General features: G+C 36.2%; 1 protein-coding gene and 1 long non-coding RNA gene across 2 annotated transcripts in view; one reads left to right on the forward strand and one right to left on the reverse strand.

Annotated features, from left to right (window-relative positions):
• The window catches only part of FMN2 (formin 2), a 155,026-nt gene that overhangs the window by 51,834 nt on the left and 80,142 nt on the right, over positions 1-23,050 (forward strand). Inside the window, exons 6-7 of the mRNA XM_059841678.1 lie at positions 841-985; positions 11,345-11,432. Coding sequence (XP_059697661.1) covers positions 841-985; positions 11,345-11,432 — 233 coding nt within the window. The remainder of the gene's footprint in view (positions 1-840; positions 986-11,344; positions 11,433-23,050) is intronic.
• LOC132324983 (uncharacterized) lies at positions 9,256-20,764 on the reverse strand. The gene is made up of 2 exons (XR_009485808.1): positions 20,617-20,764; positions 9,256-9,916 (listed from the first exon to the last, which is right to left on the reverse strand). It is a non-coding gene; the product is annotated as an uncharacterized LOC132324983 (long non-coding RNA).

Genomic DNA, 23,050 nt, shown 5'->3' on the forward strand with positions numbered 1-23,050 from the left:
AGATGGAAGCTCTTTGATGGCAGCTTTTTCAGTGTCCTTTGGGGCTACATATCACATGTGGATAAGAGATCCGGGGCTGATGGTGTGCCACCAAGTGTTTTGTGAAGTGTTTTTCAAAACATCATATTTGTGATTCCCCTCAAATTTCAAGGTAGCATTGGTCTCTCTCTGGAGCAGTTTGCAAGTTTTGGTAGTGTCTTCCTTCTAGATGAACCTAAGCTGAACACATTCTGTCCTTCTCTTTCCTCTCTTCAGTTACCTTGAAATACTTTTTTTTTCACCTTGTACCTCAACAGACTCAGATTCAATCTGCAATTTATTTGCATAAAGCGATTCTGGTAGCCCTTACTTTGATATGACTTGGTTTCAGTTGTTGACAGATTTGTAAAAGATCATTGCTGGTCGTGAAAAAAGTTTCCTTATAAATATTTTTCTTATATCTCTGAATAGTGATTATAAAACCCATCTGCTGTTATTTAATGATGAATTTATTCTTTCTTCTGAAGTTCTTGCCACTGTTGCATAGGTGGTCAGTAAATAACTGTCTATTTCTACTTCTCTTCCTGTCCATGTCTGTACATTTTATAGCCTATATACAACGTATTTTTATTCCTAGGCATGTAGAGTGGGTGAATATAAATAAGCCTGACAGTATCACACATGAAAAAAGAAGAAAACCCAGAAGTATAAGGAAGAATCATCAGTAGTTTTTATCAAAATGCTGCTAATAGAATTTAGGCAACAACTTATAAATTGCTGCTATTTTATTTTTTTAATTCCTCCATTTATGACCTTATTTAGTTTGACATTGCCCTACATAGGTCTTTTGCTTAACTTTAGAGATTCTAGTGCTTCACTTGTGTGGGAAAAAATTGAAGAGCCTTCCATAGATTATCATGAGTTTGAAGAACTGTTTTCTAAAACAGCTGTTAAAGAGAGGAAGAAACCCATTTCGGACACCATTACAAAAACAAAGACTAAACAAGTGAGTACTCATTTAATTTCAGATATTTTCTAGGCTGTTTTTTTACATAAAGACTGATTCTTGCATGCAGCTGAGATGAATTATGTCTGGTGTGGAATTGTTACCATATATAAATACACACTATAGAAAAATGAGAGAAGGAGAGAATGTAGGATGTATTTCAAAGCTGTACGTATTAAAGGCTGATGATTTCTTTTTTCATAAATTACTTTTCAAGTAATGTATTTTGTTTAAAATATCTTTGCTTTATCCACCTTAACAAAAATATTACTAAAATAATTAGATGCATATATGATGCTTTGAAATTGACTGCAGATGTGCAAGGAGTAGTATATATATTATTCTGATTAATTTTATACATTAAATAATGAGTTGCATATGAAGTACCATGACTTCAGAGAAAAATTATGCTTCAGAATCTAATTCCTAGCGTTATACCAATCAGAATGGTTTTAGTCTTGTGTTCTGTTTATGTATGTAAAGAATATGAAGTTTATATAGACAATAAATGACAAGCATAGCTGGGAAAAATCCAACATTAATCAAATTGGTTTCTTGAGACAGAATGGTGTTCAATAAAATAAAAATGGGAAGAATTCTTTAAAGTGTAGAAGTTTAAACCCCAGAGTAAAATAATTTAATCTGAATGTTTACATGACTATTTGGCTGTAATCTTCTTGGTGTCTGTGCAAAAATCAAATGATGGTGATATGTTTGGTAATTTTCAGTTAAACTCTCAGGTCAGAGAGGAGGGTGGTCTTATGTGGGCTCCTAAAATGACATTAAAGTTCTTGTTTTATCTTGGTTTCATGTTCCTGTACTCAATTCAAAGCTAGGCAAATCTTTCCATCATCTTTTGAGATGCAGGTTAGTGCTGTACAAGACTTATTCCAACATGGGATACAAAGTGAGACTCTTTAACATATCTATTCACTGGACCTTATATCTGAATATGACCTATTAGTTCTCCACCTCTTGGTTCTGGAGATCTTGCCCCCATAGACACATTTTGGTCAGGTGCTTTACTGTGCTGACAACTTGCAGCAGGCAAAAGAACTGGTAATGAAGGTAGGATGATTATCCCACCATGATGGATGGGTGGATGGATGGATGGAAAGGATAGTGCAAACACACGTACCACTGTGCTTCACTAGGCTGTACTAACTGGGATGGGAGGAAATGTAAGATTCCATTGCTATCTTGCACTTTGGAGATCTACTTCAGGACAGCAAGACTTTTGCTCCTCTTTCCTTTTTCTAGAAAAAGCCATTTTTAATGGTTATTCTTTGCTCAATTACTATCATAGTGGTTTAAGTAAAAAAAGGAATGCAATTCATAAGATTTGGTGATGAAAATCTCCCAAAAGAGTGGAAATCATGGCTGTCTACTTCTGTAACAAAAAGAGCTTTAAGACAGACAGTGATTATGAATAAACATTAGATGTGGATTTTAATACTAAATGTTTATTTTTCTTGCAATGTCATAAATTTAGATCTGTTGTCAGTAAGTTAAAAAAAAATGAAGTGAAAGCTGAATTAAAATGACTGATTGTTTTAAACTTCTTTGGAGATAACAAGTTATTTCTTATAGAAATTTCCACATAGAAGTTTAAGGCAATCAAGTAGTTGCTGTCACCTAGGACAAACATTCCTGTGAGCCACCTTAATTCACAGAAGATAATTCTGTTTCTCTTCCTCTGATAATCAAACAAATGTGCTGCTCTCAAAAATAGAAAGAAATTGCCCAATAGAGAAGTCTTGCTTGTTTTGTTGTAGTATCTGGGGAGAAAAGATTGACTAAACAGATAAACAGGCTTTCATTAGAACTTTGGTTGGAGCTATCATTTATTGCAGATGTCAAAGTTAAATACTCATGTGTGAGAATCCAGTTTGGGCTATTCAGAGTATTGCCATAAGACAATTGAAATAGAACAGCTTCACAAATATATTCCACCTACACCCTCTCAGCAATTTGGAATGCAGGACATTGTTTTAGAATTCTCTTAATCTATAGTGCAGTAAACACTTGGGTAACGAAGTCTATCCATGTTTAGGAGAAGAAAAAGGGAAAGCATGGCTGTAATTCCACAAGTATGTTTTTTACAGGGAGCACCAAGTGTTGTTTAAGTGCTTACTGACTTACATGGCTTCTATGATAGCTACGGGTGTTGTAAAGATCTTACAAATGGTGTTTCTGTAGTGATTTTTACAGGGACATGTTATGCAAAGCAGATGTGTTTTGTCACCTGTTGAACTATAAAGAAGCATTGTACAGAACAGAACCAGGACTCTGACTCTGCTGCTTTCCCAAAAAGCTCTTGTCTGGCAATTGTTTTTGCTCCTTGTGTTGATGTGCAGGGTCTACTGAGTGAATGTATTGCTTAGATGGATTGGATGTAAGGCACTGGCTACACTGGAAATAGTAGTAATGAAAAAATGTACAGATAACTTTCAAATGTATAAAGCATTTGGTACTCTGTATAAACATATGATTTTAATAAAACTGTTTTTATTGCAAGCTGAAATAAAAATATGTTTTTGCACATGGCAGGAGGGAGAATTCTAGCTAATCTGTAGAAAGATTTGATGGTTTTGGGATGTTTTAGTGGGTGAAAGATTAATGATTTTGAAGTACACTGCTGTTCTGCACACAGGACTTTCATTGTCTAAACCAGAGAGTGTATGCATATGTTTGTTGTCTATGTATATAGATAAGAATTATAGAATTATTTCTGAATAGTGAGTACTTTTAGAGTGGTAAAATTATTCTTATTTCTCTGGGTTGATCAGGGTCTTTTGTTAATGAATAAGTCAATTTCACCCTACCCAACTATTGGTTGTATTTTTTTTCTCAGCATGATCATCTGCAAGTAATAAAATATTGATCTAGAAAGCTTTAAAATAATAATATACCTAGCATTGATTGGAGGCTTCACTAAAATCCATTCCAGTACTTTAAAGAAAGAGAAAGAATGAAGTGTTATTATTTATTTGTGAGTGCAGCTGATTTTATACTTACCACCTCTAATTTGGTGCAATGGCAAAAACTGTGATTTATTTTGCTCTGTTAATGCATATACATCAAATTCTCAGCTGCTGTAAATGTGTGCAGGCTCACTCAACAGGAATGCCTACTAAATCTTCAAAGAAAGTCCTTTATAAGCTATATTGTAGGTGGGGCTGCCACTACTACCTATTAAAGTGGTCTGACTTTCATTAGAAGTGCCTGTTATAACATGACCAAAATTTAGCTCTTTAGACTGCGAGTTTTGTTGGGTGGGGGTTTTTCCCCCAGATTGTGTCTCCTTCATTTTGCCAATGTTAAGAAAGGAAACAAGGTCTGCTTTTGCTCATGTCCACATAGTTTCCTAGACTGGAGTTATGAAGAAATTTTGTTACATGTATATTTTTAGCTGTAGAAAGGGTGTCTTTAATTTTGACACTCTGCAGGTTATAGATCTGTTTCTGTTGTTTAGGAGGGACCTCAGGTATAATCCTGAAGATTTTTCTCTGACTTTTTACTGGTAGTTTGGAAAACAGGAGCCAAGAAGAGGGAGGCAAAGGAAGATTAAGAAAAGTAACTGGGGAAGGAGTGAATACCTGAGGAGATATGACAGCTGAAAATATAGAGCATATAAGCTGTAATTCTGGGTCACCTCTTATTCTGTCTAAAGCAATTTCACTCAAACTTTTTGTAGACTGGAGTATTTTTGATCCCTTAAACCAAATTGTCAATCTCATCAAACCTGTGATGTTTGATCCCAGCAGAGGGTAAAACTCACTCTTGTGTCTTGTTCAGCTGTGCCATGTAGTTACAATACAAGTTCAGATTTTTTGGCTGGGTAGTCTTTTTCATAGAATCCTTCCCATAGCTTGTGTCATCTCTGTGAAATAAGCACAGTCCATAATGATTACTTATTAAATTAAGCTGTTACCTGTGTCAGAAATTGCTTTATAGAAGTTGTTGCAGCACTTAAAATGCAAGTAATTAGTAAAGCAGAAAGAAAATGGTCTTATGATTAAGACTCATGAAAATGGTCTCAAGATAATTCTCATATTAATTCTCAATATTGAGAATATATTTGCATGGCAAACATTGGCCAGCATATATTGACTGAGTTTGGTGGCAAAATGGTACATAATTAGAAAACCTTGATATCAGTCAGCATAATAAGGACATAGGATGGACTGAGCTGCCTTGCATAGGTTACTTCCTTCCCTAACTTTTGAAGTTATTTTAGAAACATTAGTGGTAACCCTCTAACTGTACTTTTGCAAAATATTACTGAAGTAACGGCAAAGAACTTTTCAATCACAGACCATGTTTATAATCTATCATGTAAATGAAAAAAGTGTTTAAGATTTTCTCATGTGGAAAGTCCACTATGAATCTATTGACATTAATATTTTAAACACTGTTTCCATCCCAGAATTATAAATAGTAGGTTGCTAAAATATCATTTGGTTTCATAAGCCTTAGGTGCATAAAAGATATACCAATGAAATAGTTTAGATCATGATTTCAGGGTATTTGAATTTTAAGTTGGACATAAGGAAGAGAATACTTCTGGAAATAAAATGTGACTCCAGTCCTTAGAGTTAGAATGTGGTTCTTGTTTTTTAGTAAGGGATGTTTTACTATTGCTCAGCCTCCTGTTGAGGAACACAATGCTTATCTAACTTAACTAATTTCTAACTGAATTTAAGCACTATAAGTATTTTCTCACCTAATGTCATAAATTATGAATATTAACTGGGGTAACAATCTCTTAGTAAAAGATTGCTCCCACAGTAATAGTTTTATGATGGTAATTTCAAACAGTGCTATTTTAGTGCTAAAACGGCACAAAAGGACATGAATTGTTTCTCATCCATATTGGTAAAATCTTTATTTATGAAATAACACAACAGGGTAATTGAGAAAATGTACGAAAAGTAAATATTATGTTTCATCTCTACCCTCAAGCATGAAGTTTCAGACACAGCTGCTTGACTTCACCAATTTGCATAATATGTCAACAACTTACATCTAAAATTATATGAGAAAGAGAGAGATATAGATTATAAAATTCTTCAATGGGTAAAGAAACTAGCTTGCTTCCAGAGGGGATTTTCCATTTTGGTTAGGATGGGAGACAGAGAGATGCTGAAAATTAGGCCTTGTTATTGATGCTCTGTGAGTTCTGTTAAATCATTACATGCCATCAGCATGGATATATTGTTAGACAGCTGGGACCAGGTGTTGATTTTGGGGGGTTAGGGGTATTTTGTAGATATTAAGGAAAATTTTTGGTCTTCTATTACACCAAAGTGACCACACTACTGGAAGTAGTTCCTGTTTCCACTCTCACAGTTGCCATTACTAGCCAGATGTTACCTCTGAATTTACCTTTAAAATAAGGCAAATAAAGGGCTAACTAAAACCCACAAGAGACATAAAAATCCCCCACCTGTAAGAGTATGTTATTCTGTTATACCTGTAAGAAGGATTTACATGGGAAAGATATGATGGGTCCACTTCTGTGATTGCCCATTTTACACCTGGAATACACTTGAATCTGCAGAAAAGACTGGTGATGCTGCCTGGGGAGAAGGTGGCTATTACTGCTCTGATCCTGTCTCTTAATGTTTGATAAGGAACTTTGTTGTTTCTGCCTCTCCCCTACCACATGTATGAGCAATGTGTCTTTGTAAAGTGGGGTTTCCTGGATGTGACTTTCTGTCATGTACAGCAGTTTTTCTTAACCAGTGAGAACTTTGGGACAATTTTTCTAAATGCTCAAAATCAGAAATAGAAAGCAAGAATCAATGAAAAATTCCATGCATTAAATAAATATTATTCTGGGGAAAAGGAATCTTCATATTTTTTGCTTTGGGGCTCTCATCAAACGTTTGTCTTGCATTACCTTTCACTAATATCTCTTTGATTGTTTTTGCTTGTGTTAAACATTCAGGAACAAATTTGGCGTGTAGTTTGTTAATGCTCAACAATGAGGACCACTCAAGAATTAGAAAGGTTGTCCTAGACTTCAGGCTGCAGATAATATCTCTAGCTTCCTTTTTATTTTTTTTTTTTTTAATTTGTTTAAAGCAGAGTTCCAGAATCCAGACTAAAAAGGAGCTGTGTATTGTGTCTGAGGCTTTAGATCTTGCAGAGATTGGATTTATCAAACTTTTGTTGTTCTGCCTTTAAATGGCGTCACTCGTCTGAAGCCTGTAGGCCCAGACTATGCAGCTGATTTATTTTATTGTTTTATTTTTAAATGTGGGAATTGCTTTAGGCATTTATGCTAATATTCATATTTTCTGAATTAGTGTTGTATTGTTACGTCCATTCTATTGGAGGAAACTCTAGTATTCATGCAATTGACTGAAATGGGAATGAACAGCATAATAGAGATTAGTATAAAAGTTGACATAAACCCTACATTTTAAATAAAACCAGGGAAAGTTGGTAGCTGCTATGTGAAACTGCTTTATCTATTGCTGTTCTGTACCCATTCACCTGACAGTCATGTTCTTTGTAACCCTTTTGATATCATCATGGTTCATAATTTTGGCAGCAAAGATTACTTACTCTTCATGCGGACAGTGGTTTTTTTGTTTTGTTTTGCTTCTAATCACTGTCAAGACGTGGCACTCAGCAACTAATTATTCTCCTGTCTATCACCTCACTTTCAGAAAAAGCAGCTTCCTTTTCCTGCTGACTTTTAAGCCAGGACTTGAAAAGATCTACTAGGTCACTAAGTCTGGTCCTGCCCCCTGGACAGGAATCATGTTCTAGCCTGCGTGACAACAACATAGTTAATTTATTTGCTTCGTTTTTCTCTAGTGTTTATCCCCTTGTTGTATTTGTAAACCTGATCTTAGTAGCTGTCTGAGCTTTAGAATTCTGAAGGAAGGTAGAAACTCTGATTTCACAGTTTGAAGAATTAGATGTGGGACATTTCCAAGATCAGACTCCAACTCATCCACGTTCTTTGGGCCTCCAAGAGGGAACAGTGTAGCTCTGCTTCCTTTGGAAAGGTCAAGTTGATTCTAAGTAGGTTCACACATGAATGCAGTTGTTATATTTTTTTTGTGTAAGACCACTCCACAAAGCTATTTTACTCTCGATTTTCTTCTTTTGTTTTCCTCATCAATAACATAGTATCCTACAATTCTTCAATTTCTACTCCATTTCTGCAGAATCTGAGGGACAGAAAACTTACAAGCTTTCTTCTGATGAGCTCTTGCCACTTTGTGTGACTAATGTTTTCTGATAGCACTTTTGCGGTTAGTTTGCATTTGATTTTTAATTCACTTTATTTGTCAGCTTTGGGATAGTTTTCTAGTTCAAAGTAAAGGCAACAAAGGACTCCCACTTTATGCTGGCACCAGTGAGTTGGTTATGCTATTAAAACAAGATGTTCGGGCTTGAGTGACAACGATAGGAGCTGAAATCAACAGTTTCTGCAACATCTTTACCAAATTCAGCTTCCTCAATGTTTTTGGAATACACAACTTCAGGGTGAAGTTTTTGAACTTTTTTTGCGTAACATACTGTATTATTTCAGTTGTTGTTCTGCCTTTCCAGCAAGTATGGTTAGGCAGCAACATCAGTTGAAGAAATTCTGTTCATCTTGAAATTTTGTTTTTTTTTGTTTTTTTTTTTTTTTTTTAATAGAATGGAAAATACTTGTTTGGTTGCTATTACAGATTGCAACTTGATTGTTGGAAAGATTTGATCTCTACCTTGCTATCCAAGACCTACTTTATTTTGTAATCCTTTTGTAGCTGCAAAGAAATAAAGCTATAACAGCTTCTCTTTACAAGAAGAAAATCTCGTATTGACCCAAATTTATCTCAGTTTCAGGCTTGAATGAAATTTTTGTTGCATTAAAAAAATATTTAGAGTGATTATACCCTATTAGAAGACTATTGTAGGTTAACTTAAATGTAACTTTCTGAATTAGATTAGTTTTACATTTGAAATTCAAAAAAATCTGACTATCGTATCCAAGTTTTAAATTCCAAATAGTATATTAAATGGATTAAAAAGTTACGTAGGAATTTCTTGCTAATTTTTGAGAGGTGATGTGAGTAGCCATGCCTTGAATATTTAGATCTTTAACCTTGTGAACATCAGTTATGATATACTTGTTTTCCAGTGTTAAAAGTTTTAGTTAATGAGCAGTATTTTTTGCTGTTGACACATCCCACCCCAAAAGGGAAGGGAACACACAGGTGTGCAGACGCTCATGGTCAACAAGGAATGACAAAAGCCAGAAGGTCTGTAAAAGCTTACAGAATTTTATTAGCAAATTATTCACTTGTCATGGAAATTGATATGCTATTCCCTTATTTTCCAGTATAAGCACACAGTGGTGGGTTCTGAATAAAGAGGTAGAGTGAGAGAAACTGAAGAGAGGGAGGGACAAAGATCACCACTCCTTGGTCCAGTATTGATCCATCTAATGGGATGTCCAGAGCCCTGGCACATGTGTACCTGAGCTTCACAGGGGTACTTATTTATAGATAAGGTTCTTGCTTTCTATGCAAATCAGTTATCATGCACAGTTCATTCCTCTAGACCTTTCTGGAAATGGGTTGGAGAGCTTCGGGGGGGGGGTCTCTGGTGTCTTGATCCTCCTCTGCTGGGTTGGTTTTTGGTCAGTAATCCTTTTTCTCCACCTCATTCCTGCACGTGCACTGTACCACGCTGTACTTATCTCCAGGACCTAGAACAAGGATTTCTGTCCCAGAAAACTGCTGCCCTGCCCCTGTAAGGCCCCCTTCTCCAGCCACATCCTGTTACTTCTCCCAGCATTACCAAGGATCCTTGGTTGGCAGCACAGCGATCTGGCTGTTCACGTTTGAGACACAGACATCAGTCCCTTATCGTCAGGGCTTCTACAGCAGTATTTTCACTCCACTGCAGCTAGTTTGGCATCTGTGAGGAAAGGGGGATAAAATATCTTCATAATCAATGGTTATGAAGATTTAAGATGGTAAAAAATAAAATTAAACAGTTGGCCAGCCAACCACATCCTCAGAAAACCTATACTGTAAGTACAGTGAGTTTCTCAAGTTTCCTTTCCAAAGTAGTTCCAATGGCAGAGTTCAGGGTCAGGTTTTTCCTTCTCTTCCACTGTTCAAACATCAGTGTATAGACCTGTATCTGAAAATGTCAGTGAATCAAAGTTGGCAATGAATCAGTGAATCACAGGGCCAACATCTTTTGAGTACTTTTTTGAGCCTTTAAGATGTGAATTGGATCAAGAAATTCTTTACTCTGCCTAACCTAATTCTACTTCTTCTAATCTCTTTTCTGTTAATTAATTTTTAAATAATTTTGCCAGTGTGGCTGGATATGATAGAGCCTCCTGGCACTACAGTAGTAGCACTGTAACTTGAAAAAATATGTATATGCTTCCTGACATGAACTAACAGTTTTAATTATCTGTCTTTTCTTTTTTTCCTCCAAGTGACTCACAAGGGTTTTCATTGGTGTGATTAGTACAGTGTAAAACTCAGCAATTTATGTAGAGTAAATATGAACCTCTTTCTTCTATGCAATGGTTGAATCCTGGCATTGAAAATTATTTCATCTAGAATCATGTCATCTTACAGATAAAATCCTTTTTTGGCATTACTTGTTTCTCCTAACAATGATATAAAATTTACATCAAGTTGAATTCAAACAACTTAGAGCCTTTGTAAGGTAGTCTGTGAATTACATGCTGCTCTTATGATTGCAAAACCAACACATATGAAAGTCTATTTTAATCACTGATTTTAACCCCTAAAGCAAGACATTTTGATGGCTTGATTTTGGTTTTTTTTTCTATTTTGGAAACAAAAAAAGCTTTGTGACCTTTTATAATCCTTAAACTGATCAAAGAAAACCCCAATGTGTACGTGGTTATTTTGACTTTAAAACAAAATTCATATTGGCGCCTACTACGTCAAACATTCAAATAAAATACAAATTCTCACAGTTTTAACTTACATCAAAGATGGAAATCATTGTGTGGTTTTGGAAACCAAAGCAATTCCAAGATAGACACAGTTGGAATTTTTTTTATTTGACAGTGTTTTTCATACACTTAGTAACATCAGTGTGAAGTAGAGCGTGCATTTTAATGAAGAAGGAAGACTAGGGAAACCTTTTAGGATTTAATTCAACTAGGTGATAAAGTTACATATACTTCTAACGGGTTTATACAGCAGAAGCAAATTTTAAGAAAAATAAATTTGCTCATTTTTTGGATATGTATATAGTCTACAAAGAACTGTTTCTTGAATATGTTGTTAGTAATGCAAAATATCTTGTACATTATCTTGCATAATATAATAATACTTGTGTTTCTTTTGGCAGGTTGTCAAGTTGTTAAGTAACAAAAGATCTCAAGCTGTTGGAATATTAATGTCTAGCCTTCATTTAGACATGAAGGACATTCAGCATGGTAAGTGAAATAACTATTGATTATTCTCAGATCACATAATTATCTGGAAATGCTAAATATTTATATCTTTTGATAGATAAATTATTATGAGGCCTTTTTTACACTATTTTTATGAAAATAGCTTGTTCTGGTATTTATATTCCCCTTTCAGCATCAGCTGTATAAGTGGTATATAATATAGTCACTTCCATTTTTGGTTTTTTTGAGGAAGAAAGAATGATGTGTTGTTTATTTTAATTCAGATAACCCTGGGACATATCCAGAAAAGTGAATTACAGTGTTTAATTTATTTGTTTTATAAAATAGTTCCTATATTTGGGTTAGCACAAACTGTGGCGTTCTTTCATCTGCAACAGCATTTTTTACAAAGCGAGATCTTCTAGGGGAGTGTAATACTTTTCACATTTATGCTAAGAGACAGTAGTGCAAAAAGGTGAAAAGTGGAATTGCATTTATATTCAGAGCATCCTTTATGTTTCCCAAAGGCATTGGATAGATTTGAAGCAGATTGAATTATCCTGTGAAGTGCCAGCCTATCTATTAAATAAATGTGGTTTCAAGTATAACACAGACTTCATAAATCACAAAAACATCTTGTGAACTTTCTAGGCTACATATTTACAGCCATGCATTCAGTTTACTATGATTTGCTTATTTTGCTAAATTATTCATAAATAGAACAAATTTGAGAGCTCTCTGTCAGCTAGTGGGTAACTCGTAATCACAGTTTTAAGGTTTTATTAAACTGTTTTGATGGTTACTAGACTTCCTCAAGCTGAAGCACTTAAGATGGTAGTCATAGAGCAAGGCGCCAGTGCTGGCGCCAAGAAGTACTTGGTATTTCCAAAGCTGGCAGATGTAGTTCAGTTAAGTCATAGAGCAAAATCTGAAAACAATGATATGGTCCTTTCCTTCAGTCAAATATTCAACTTGGTTTCAGTTAATAATGAGAACCTTATGAAAAAAGGAGTCCGCCTAACATCTGTGTCTGTGGTAAAGCCAACACAAGTTCATTGAAAATTTGCTTTCTTAACATGCAACACTAACAATAACATGGCATGAATGTCAGTAGTTGAAGGGGTCAAACAATATTATTCTTAACCTTTATCCTATTACAATATTAAGCACACATGATCATCTCAGAGCTGTGTGCAGATTTTGTAGATTCATCTTTCAATGGCTGTTTTCTAAAACCAAAAGTCTTTGCAAAAGAGAATTTAATGGTTCTTTTATTCCCTTGCTGTGCAGAAGTGATTAAACAAACCCAAGAATATTTTTTTCTGGTGGGCGAATTTGTGAAAATGATTGGTGCTAGAAGTCTTTTTTTTTTTTTTTTTTTTTTTTAAGAACATAAAATAAGCATGGAGAAAATGGGGTGAGGAGCAGGAAATATTTGCATGGTGGGGGCAAGGAAAATAGAGATATTGCACAGAAGTATTTCTAGCATCAGTCATACCATGCAGAGGTCTCTGAGTGATCCAACAATAGAGCCCATGCAGAAATTGTAGAATCAAAACCCCAAGTACTTAGCTTTACCTTTATGTATGCAATGATGTTTTTTCTTTATTAAAAATAAAAGTTTTGCATATTTTTGAGTATTATAACATTTAGGATTTTCTGCTGCAATTTGAACATACTAACAACAATGTACTAACAAAAATTTAAATAATGATTGAGTGCCTGCACTAACAAAAATTGTCAGATAATGTATTTGCATCTTTAATATTAAAGTTGTATGACAATGAATACAGTAAAAAATGTGATCAGTGTGTTTTGTCCCCTAGCCAAGGGGCAGGCCTTTTAGTAGTGGTCTTGAGGATTTTCCATGTTTGATGTACACTAACATATAAATTTACACTTTACATTCACAATTTCCACAACATAAGTTTTCTCAGGATTCTACAATAAATTGTTTTGCATAAATAAGGAATGCAGTCAAGTGAAACTTTCCCCCTACCCCCCTCCTGACAATTTGTGGTACCAGGTAACTTAAAGCTATAGAGGATGCAGTGTTCACACAAATCACAGAAAAGGTTTTTGTTTTTTTGATTTTTTTACTGGCCTCAGAAAGGCACCCAGAAGAGAGAAACGTTCAGTGCTGAGTGATATTACGTTTCTTGTTTTGCATGCTACTTACTGTGTTGTAGTTTTCTGGTGCTTTTGAAAAATTTTGAAGTTCTACATGAACAGAAGGGAAAACAATTAGGCTGGGTACTAATCCACCTAATAAATTTAGGATTTCAAGTTTAATTCAGATTGTGTTTAGATGAAGACCTTAAAATAGCTTGAGACCTGGTCAAATGTTGTATTTCATGTCTTGTTAAATTTTTGTTCTTTTATGGGTGTTTTTGGTGTAGTTTTATTTGCTTTTTAAGATACAAAATACAGACGAAATATTGTCTGCAAGAATATTGTCTGCATATCTGATCAGATGTGGCATTTAACAGATCTCAGTATACTCTAATACATCTTATATAGTTTTCTTTTATTGTATGGTTGTTAAGTGTCTGCTTGCAGAATTGCATTTGTCTGCTTCCAGCTTTGGAAATAGGTTTAGTCATGACAAATGCCCAGAGCCTGTCTGCTTTAAAATATTTTGTCAGTGTGGAAGGATTAGTTGTAGTAATCAGAGTACATTTGTTCTGTACTCTAGTGTGTCTTTCTAGTACTGCTTCAAAGTTTGCTAGGTTAATTTTTGTTGTTGTGGGGATTTTTTTAGTAGATTCTAATTCCTAACAGTACTTCCATCTATTTTATGCAGGCAAGGCTAGAACTGTAAGAAATATAGGTCTCTTTAGTTGTAGTGCCCTTTCTCTGTTATTAGCATAAAAATGAGTACTCGTGGTTTCTCTGATTTCACGCAAGGTCTTACTGATGCCTGGGTTTTTTTGTAATCATCTATCAGTTATGCAAAACACTTTATCCAGCTGTTTTGCTTACTTTTGTGTTTTTACTCCACCACAAATATCTTTTATCCAGTATTATGTTCCCACTGGAAATATTGCTGTGTTTGGCTGCATGATATGGCCAAAACTTGAGAAAGGCCAAACAAGCACTTCTTACCTCTTTTTCCTTTATAGCTCAGATTTTCTTCCTAGAGAAAAGACTTGGGGTTTAAAATTAACATTTTTGGTGGGGAGGGGGGGTGGGGGTGGTGGGGGGGGGTGGGTTTCTTAATATTTCAGAGATGCAAAGTGTGCTCAGATTAGGGCACAAGATTTTGGTGTTAAGTGTATAGAGTAACCTATGATGAACACCCTATGCATTAAAACATAATTGCACGTTAAGCCTGTGTCTGCATTTAGGGACCCTGTCTTGTAAATAAGGTATCTTTGTTCAAGCTGTCTGTCCTCACTTGAAATATGACAACTGTTTGGCATTGCAGCCATGGTGCAGATAATAAGTTGTCAGTGCCTTCCTCAATGCCTTTATTTATAAAGAAACAGTGTATCTTCCTCTGTGTTTACAACTGGTAAATAAGCGCAGTCAGGATAGCAAAAAGTTCTCTGTGTGTATAAAAATAGAAGGAAAGAATTAAACTGAAGATGTCAGCCAGGAAAAAAGGCAAATTGGGTATTTTGTGCACCTAAATATTAAATTTATTACACAGTGAGATTTTTATCTAGTATTTATTACATGTATGGAAATTATTCCTTGGCACATTAAAACTGTCTTAGTTCTAAGCATGCCTTGTGAATGTTGAAAGTAAAAGTTTCTCAAAAATGGCATATGCCGTTCTTTGTCTTCTGAAGTTGTCTGTTATCTTTTCCAATGCATTAAGTTTCTCTCAACAAGATTTGTCACTCCAGGGACTGTGTTGCTACAATATTCTTAACTATTTTTCTGTAAAAGTTTCCATAGCACCTTGTGGTTGCCCTGGGTCTTTTGGAAGTAGTTTGGAGATTTATGCCTCTGAATTTTGGATGACTTCTCATTTTCTTCATTTAATAAGTCATTTTTTCCCTCTCTCTGAGACACTGGTAGTCTGCAGAATTTGATGGAACTACCTGTCCCACTCTGATATCTGCAGGGGGGAAAAGAAAGGGAAGACCAAGACACTGTCCATTACAGGCCTCAAAAAAGAATCAACTAGGAAAAACAATTACAGAAAAGGCAGGAAGATTCGCCTAACAGCTGGTAAAAACCAACCCTGTAATCTGGACTTGAGCTTATTTTACTGGAAGTTATATCTGCAGCAGAGTTTGTTCTGCTAACAGCAGTACAACTTTGAACAACAAACATATCTTCTGCCCTGAATTCAAGACAGATGCGCAGGAAGTGGACATACTTCAAATGTTAGCAAGAGAAAGAAATGTTTATTCTCAGTATTTGACTATTAGTGACAAAAGAACAAGAGAAAATCTTGGGTTTGTTTTCTTACTTGACCACTTATGCGGACATGTAGAAATGATGAGCAAGGAGAGACTTTGTCAGAGGTTTAACTAAATTATTTCACTAGAGAAGGATGATAAAATGTCTCTTACACTGCATTATTTCAATGTTCTGATCAGGAATTATTAATGCATTGAACTATCACATAGTCTAGGTCCAAGAGATGCTTGAAATGGAAAGCAATCAGGAAAGAATGACTGAACATCTGGAAGATAAGACTCAGGATTAGTTTATTTTATAGAGAGTCCAGAGGTGATCTGAGCATTATTTATCCTAACAACGTGTGTGCACAAGCACCATCATTTGAAATTTATAGTACCCATTCTTCACAAATATGTCAGTATCTTCCTAAAAGATATTTTACTGATTAAACAAGTTATGAGGACAAAACAATACACGATTGGATCAAGTTATCTGGCCACCGTTATACTAGTAAGTATAAGTAAAACTGCTGCCTAAGTTTGTAATTTCTGTCCATTTAAGTTATGGGAGAAAATGTTGTCTGTAGGAAGATATGCAGACCTTTCTTCTGTTAGGTGGCAAGTCTGTATTTCTTTGTTAAATTAATGAAAAGTAAAGTTCTTGCAATCAGTGCAGGTTAATTACAAAGTCTGAAACTTAACCTGTCACTTCAGGTTCATTAGTAGAGAATTGAAATTCTTTAAATGTTTCTCTTTTTTCCTAATCAAATATTGTGTGTGCAAACACCCAAAAGCTTAAAAGATTATACTTTAAACTTCCCCTCTGATAGCCTTTCCAACACCTATTTAGATTCTTCAGAGACACACCCAAGTAAAGACTGGTTTGATTCTGTAGTTTTTTGTGTAGTGTACTAGGACTTCCTCAAAATTTCACACCATAATTCTGTGTCTTATTTCTCTGCTTCTTCTTGACTTTGTGCTACCATATTCATTATGCCTGCTGTTAGATTGTATGCTTGCACATTTTATTCACTTATAATTACTTTACAAGCTCCTGTTGGGAAATTATGGGGAAGGAAAACAAAAGAATACACAAAACTACTTGTATAGAATACAGGCTAGAGTTAAATTAGTGTCACACATACATATTGCTGCAGATGTTTCTACTGCTTTGATGCTGTTATTATGCCCCCGGTGTTCTGTATTGAGCAGTGATTTTGGAGCCCTTGTCCAGACCCTCCTGTCAAACACAGTTGGGGAGGAAGGACAACCAAAGTCCTTGGGGACAGGCGGAGTTTCCAGTGGATGTGACATAAAGCCCTGAGCTGTGTGTGAAGGTCCTGAAAACCATCCCTGAGTATTCAAAGCATGCTTCTAGTCCTCTTTCTATCCTCTAAGATTTTCTGAGACTTAGTTTACAGTGACCAGAGGTCAATAAAGCAATTGCAACAGATGTTATGGGAAAAATACAACTTCAATTATATTTTTTTAAAATATATGTGCAGTAAATCAAGATAATGAAGGACAGAAATATCAGTATCATCAAGAAAGGAACTGAATCTTTCATGTTATATGACATTTCCACTTAAAAACAAATGTATAGAATTATACCATTTTTTTCTACAATACAAAACGCATTTTAAATAACATAAGTTTGGGGTTTTAAATGAAGAAAATAATATTGAGTTTTCTTCACAATATTTGAATCAGCAGAGACTAATTACTGCCACATTGAACAGTTTGGATAATTAAAGATTTTTGTTGTTGTTAAGAACATATGAATGTAATTTAATAGAGAAGTTTTGTAAGAAAATGTAACTGCATTGTCTGTCTGTTGTTTCAGTTGAAACCATGGGTTTTTTTCTTGCAAGACTGATCTAACTTCAAAAGTTAGAGAAAAGTTTCAGAAACACTCTTTTCTCCCCCCAAAAAACCCCATACTGTTATTTGCCATTTGTGAACTGTGTGCTCACTCAGAAGGGGGATGATTACAAAATTCTTAGCATAAAAGCAACAAAATGTGTGCTGTTAGCATTAGTACCATGTAAAAATTGGGTGGCAGGAGGGAGAAAAAGAGCACCTTGTGTCTCTTTTATAGCAGAAGTATTTTCCACTGGTCATACTCTTATACACTGCTGAACTACTGAGAGATTCTAGCGTTATTAAAAATAAGAAATCCCTACTAATTAAGAACTTCGAATAATACAGTTACATATTTTTTCATTACATAAAAAAGCTTAAAAGAAAAGGATGTTTGCAACAACAGTTTGTTTGTGATTTTTCATGTCTTTGTTAGATTTGGATACATTTATACATACAAAAGATTTTAATTCAAAAATTAATGCCATTAATATGTATATAGCTACTAACAATTTAAATACAAGGTAGTTAAATGGGGATTTAGTATCATTGCAAGAAAAGTAGGTAAAACTTTTCTTTTAACATTCAGTGTACCTCTAACTGTATTTTTATCTGTCTTTTTTAAAAAATCAATTAAAACTATATGTTATATTTGGCCAAGTGGAGATCTATCTACCTGATCTCATCTGCATATAATCATAAAATAAAAAGCCAAGGTGAGTGGCACTGACCACTCATTATGTAATTTTCGTAGGTCTCTTATCTTATTGTAGTAGTTGGCTTCAAACTGAAACGTTTGTTTGGAACAGCTTTCATACATGTTATCTGTTCTTTTGATTTTTCCTTGTCACCATAGTCCATGATTCTTTCTTCTCTTTGCCAAGGAGGTGACTGACTGGCTCAGCATGCTGCTTCCAAGATCTTTGTGCACCATATGCCTGAGCCAAGAGGTCACATCATTTTTTTTCAGGCTCTATTTTTTCTGTATTGTTACTGACATTTTGTTTGCCCTTCACTGCTGCTAATTTTTGAGCTTATATTTTCAGAGAACTATAAAAAAAATCTGAGTGTCTTTTTGGGGCAGCAGTTGCTAATTCTGTATGCATCACAGGACTTTTACAGTCTGGGTTCTTTTTTTTTCCCATCTACTTTGCATGTATTGACACTGAATATTTGAGAGATCCTTTTATATGTGCTCGTGGTCAGCTTTTAAGTGGTGTTATTATCTGAGAACATTGATGCCTCATGTTCATTAAACAGCAGAGAAACCTGTAGAAGTCCTGGTAAGGCTTCTTTGATGCAAATTTCTACTTTGAAATCCAATCTTTCACTTTGGTAATTGATTTTCTTTTCTTTTTTTTTTTTTTTTTTTTTTAGCAGGTTTGGGGGGTTTTTTGGTGGTTTTTTTTTTTTTTTGGTCTATTGGTGTGGCTGCTTTTAATCCAAGTAGATGTTTCCTCTTAACCACAACAACATAATTTTTTCTGAAACCTTAGGTAAGGATAGTGAGGAGCCTTTTGCAAATTCAGTATTAACCTGATCATTCTTACCTGGGCCTTTATGGACACTCCATTAAAGCAGTACTACTTAATTTGTTGCTCGTGAGTGCCTGCTATACTACAAATTGTGTTACCTTGCTCTCTCATTACATTGGTTTAGCTGTATGTTCTTTAAAAAACAAAAATGTTCTTCTGTATAACACAAAGGCATTTTCCAGGCATAAAAATCAGACTGACTGGTTTGTAGTTTCCAGTATCATCTGAAGAATCCTCTTAAAATTTTTATTTGTATGTTCTGAAGCTTGTTCAATTTGAGACAGTGCCCAAAACATATCACTTTAGAAGTACAGAACTTGTCTGAGAACCTCTTTGACCTTTTCTGTGGTTGTGAATCCTTACACAAATAGTTTGTTTAACCTTTTCTGATTCTCTTTCTTTTGTGCTCTTTCTACAGCCAGATTATCTGCATGCCCAGCTGTTTCCTGTCAGGCTTCATAGATGTGATGTGTTTGAAAGCAGTTTTATTACTAGCTTTATGCATTTGGCAAGTTTGGGTTTAGACCTTTTTGTTCTTGTCCAATTTACGTTGAACTTCCAAGACTTTGCTTTTTGTTTTCATTGGCTGATTTCCACTTTTGAAGAGTATCTTTTATTTACAGGTGTCCCCCACGCTCTTATACTTAATCATATATGTGATTTTGAGGAGTAGGAATATTGAGGTTGTGAAAAAACAAGGGAGGGAAAAGTGTGCATTTCACTTTATTTTTCTGCGGCTCTAATGAAATGTCTTTAAGCTTTCTCCTGACCTTCAACCTTTCTTTAGCCTTTCAACTCTCCTCTCATTTTCAGCTAATTTCTGGTTGTAAGGTCTAAATTTATAGTGTTACTCCTAAAAATCTTATTCCCTTATCCTATAGAGAAATTTTGTTAAGGGCTGGTTTGGCGTCTCCAATTGCTTTGTACTTTATTCAGAAGTCGATCAAGCGCTGCTTCGCCTCTTTTGGTAAATCCGCCTAGCTGCTTTGAGTAATAACTCTGATGCAGTAAAATTTAGATCTTAATGATGACTCAAAAATATGGCTAACAGATTAAACCTTACACTAGTATGTTTGCTATGTGGCATACTGGCTTACACATAAACGGTAAAATACCATTTAATTATTAAACTGCTTGTTGAGTGATCTGTAAGAGGGCATTGACTGTGTTTTTTTTTATGCTCAGGCGAAAACTTCCTCCATAGGGAATGCGGTACATCTTTTACACCCAAATGCTTTATCTTACCCGGCTCACGCTCCCTTCAGTATTCGCTGCCCCTCTGTGTAACCCTTTATGGCACCAAGTACAGCCTTACATTGTTAGTGTCACGCTGATCATCGTCCTTCTGTTCCACTCGGGACAGCCATTACCCCCCACCGGTAAATACAAATCTTCCCTTTGCAGGAAGGGAATGGATGTCAGACGACTCGCACATCACTCACACAGCCTGGCCTTTCCCCCTTGAGCTCGGCTTACCTGAGCCGCCGCTCCGCTTCTCCTCCCTCGCTCCTGCCCGCTCCGCGCTCCTCCGCGGGCGGGGCGGTCGGGGCCCCTCGCCCACGGCGGGGCTCTCGCCGCCTGCCCGGCCCGGTCCCCGCTCCGGCAGCAGGTGGCAACAGCGGCCCGCGCTGCCGCCGGGAGCTCGGCCGCCCTTCCCGGGGGACGCCGGCCTGGCCCGGCCCGGCAGAGCGGAGCCGCTGCCGCCGCGCCCGGGAGGCGCCCGGCCGGGCAGGGCGCTGGGCTCTGCGGCTCCGCGGGGCGCTGCCGCTCGGCACAGCCCTCACGCAGGGAATAGCTCCTTTAAGCAGTAGTTCCGAGTGCAAGGAAGAGAGAGCATGATTCGAAAATGGTAGAGTGGCTTATTTGCTGTGTCCCTGCCTCATCCATGATAGGGGAGGGTAAGGAAGAGTGCCGGGGAAATCATGGTTTTTTGCTTAGTCTGAATGCCCACTGCTCCCCATGCTGCAGTCAGTATGTTGGTGTTCCTGTACCTGTCACTTTACGAGGTACCTGGATTTCTCCTACTTACTGCTTTCTCGTCTTTCTCTTGCTTTGTTGTTCTCCACCGGCAATGAAAGACCAGGTTGATTTCTGTTGTTCTGCTGTTTCTCGTGAAACCTCCCCAAGCTATGGGTGTGCAGTTCTGTTTCAGTGTAATGTGTTTTCTGTTGTTAGTGAAGTCGCAATTGCTTTTGCTAGGCACAAAACATAGCTCAGTGTTACTGAACTGAAACAGTATCGACTGCTTCCCATAATATTAAAGTCAGTAGGCCAAAGCTAGTCATTATACTGTAATAAACATACATATGTGGTTCCAAATAATTTCTAGGGTTTTTTTTTTCTTGTAATGTATGTATTTTGGTTTTCTGCATACATGGCCATTTGGTTTTTGTTGTTATCCCAGCCTTTATTTCCTTGAATTAATACCAGCTTTTGAGAAATGCTTTGGAGTGTGAAAAAAGATGGAACTTAAACCATACACAGGCATCCATCTGCACTCAGCTATCACAGTATTGTGATTTGAATTAGTAAAGATGTGTCATCTGTCATGTACCTAGCCAAAAATCTTTTTGCATTATTTTCATAATCCCACCACACTTACAACGTGGTGTCACAAGATCACAAGATCATTACATCACTTTCTTAGCATCTGTAGCTCCTTAGTACTCTAACTGCAGAATATTTGGTGAAAGGCTTAACGTGCCTTAATACGATGAAATCCCTGGTGTGTTTATCCAGACATCAGACAGGGCAGACATGTAGAATACTGGGCGACAATAATATGCTCTCTGCAGTGCCAAAAATAGAATTTTAATTTGATCTGGAGAATAAATTGAGAGTATGTAAATTTTTTTCAGTGAGATACTATCCCATTTGACAGAAGGAAAAAGAAATTTAGATTTGAGAGGAAACCTCTTAAGTGTTTTGTTTTTGTAGTTCTTGACCAAGAAAGTTTGCATTTCAGCTTGTGACTGAAACAGTTGCTTGAACAGCAATTAAAGGCAAAGTAGGACCTGCTTTGCATGGTGGTTGAAACCCTGTATGTTTCCACAAAGTGCTTCCTAATTCTGCTAGTGTGGATAGTGATATCACACACAACTGGCTGAAACCATAAACAGCAAAAACTTGTTTCTGAATGGTAATAGGTGTCTTCATGGCTAGAAGAGCTTCCAGTACTTTCTGTTGTAAATCATCAAGCAGTAACAACATTTCATGTAGTATGTGTAAAATGATTTAAGCTTGCTGATGTTGCACACGAATGGTAGAGAATTTCAGAGAGATCTAGCGAAGGGCAGACATGGAGCTCAAGTCTAGGTTTTTAGAAAGAGCATTCTAAGCATTTGGTCTGGCTGCTAAATAAGGCAAGTTATGTAATATTGCCTGCTAATTTCTGCCTCAGGCTGTTAGTGTATAAATATGAACATTTTAGCAGTATAAATGATCTTGAGTTCCAGCTGAAAATCTGACCCTTCAACCTTTTGCTTTCTTTGAAGTTGCTGAAAGTTTTGCAGTTGGTTTTGGTGAGTCTAGGATTTCATAGAAATACTTTAAGTGATGGAGAAGTCACGTCCCATGAAAAATTGTTCAAAAGGTTGATTTCTCTCATTTTTAGCACTTTAAATATGCTTTCCATAGTGAATTTGCCAGATTAATTTACAGATGCCCTTCATTCTTTCGTGTTTTTTGTCTGTGAAATTACAGAGCCGTCTACTTTCAGGTATCTTGTCATGCAGGTATGTAATTATGTAGCTTCTAAACTTTGTGTAAGTTAAATAGATCAAGCAATTCAATAGAAAGACAAGTTCTGAGGTTATTCTGCTGTCTCCTTTGTTGGTCGTTTTGATACTACACTGGTTCTAGCTCTAGTTCAAAACTTGCTTTAACTTCTAGCCACTCCTCGAGAATTTTA

Source organism: Haemorhous mexicanus, chromosome 3 (genome assembly GCF_027477595.1).
Source record: "Haemorhous mexicanus isolate bHaeMex1 chromosome 3, bHaeMex1.pri, whole genome shotgun sequence".
NCBI lineage: Eukaryota > Metazoa > Chordata > Aves > Passeriformes > Fringillidae > Haemorhous > Haemorhous mexicanus.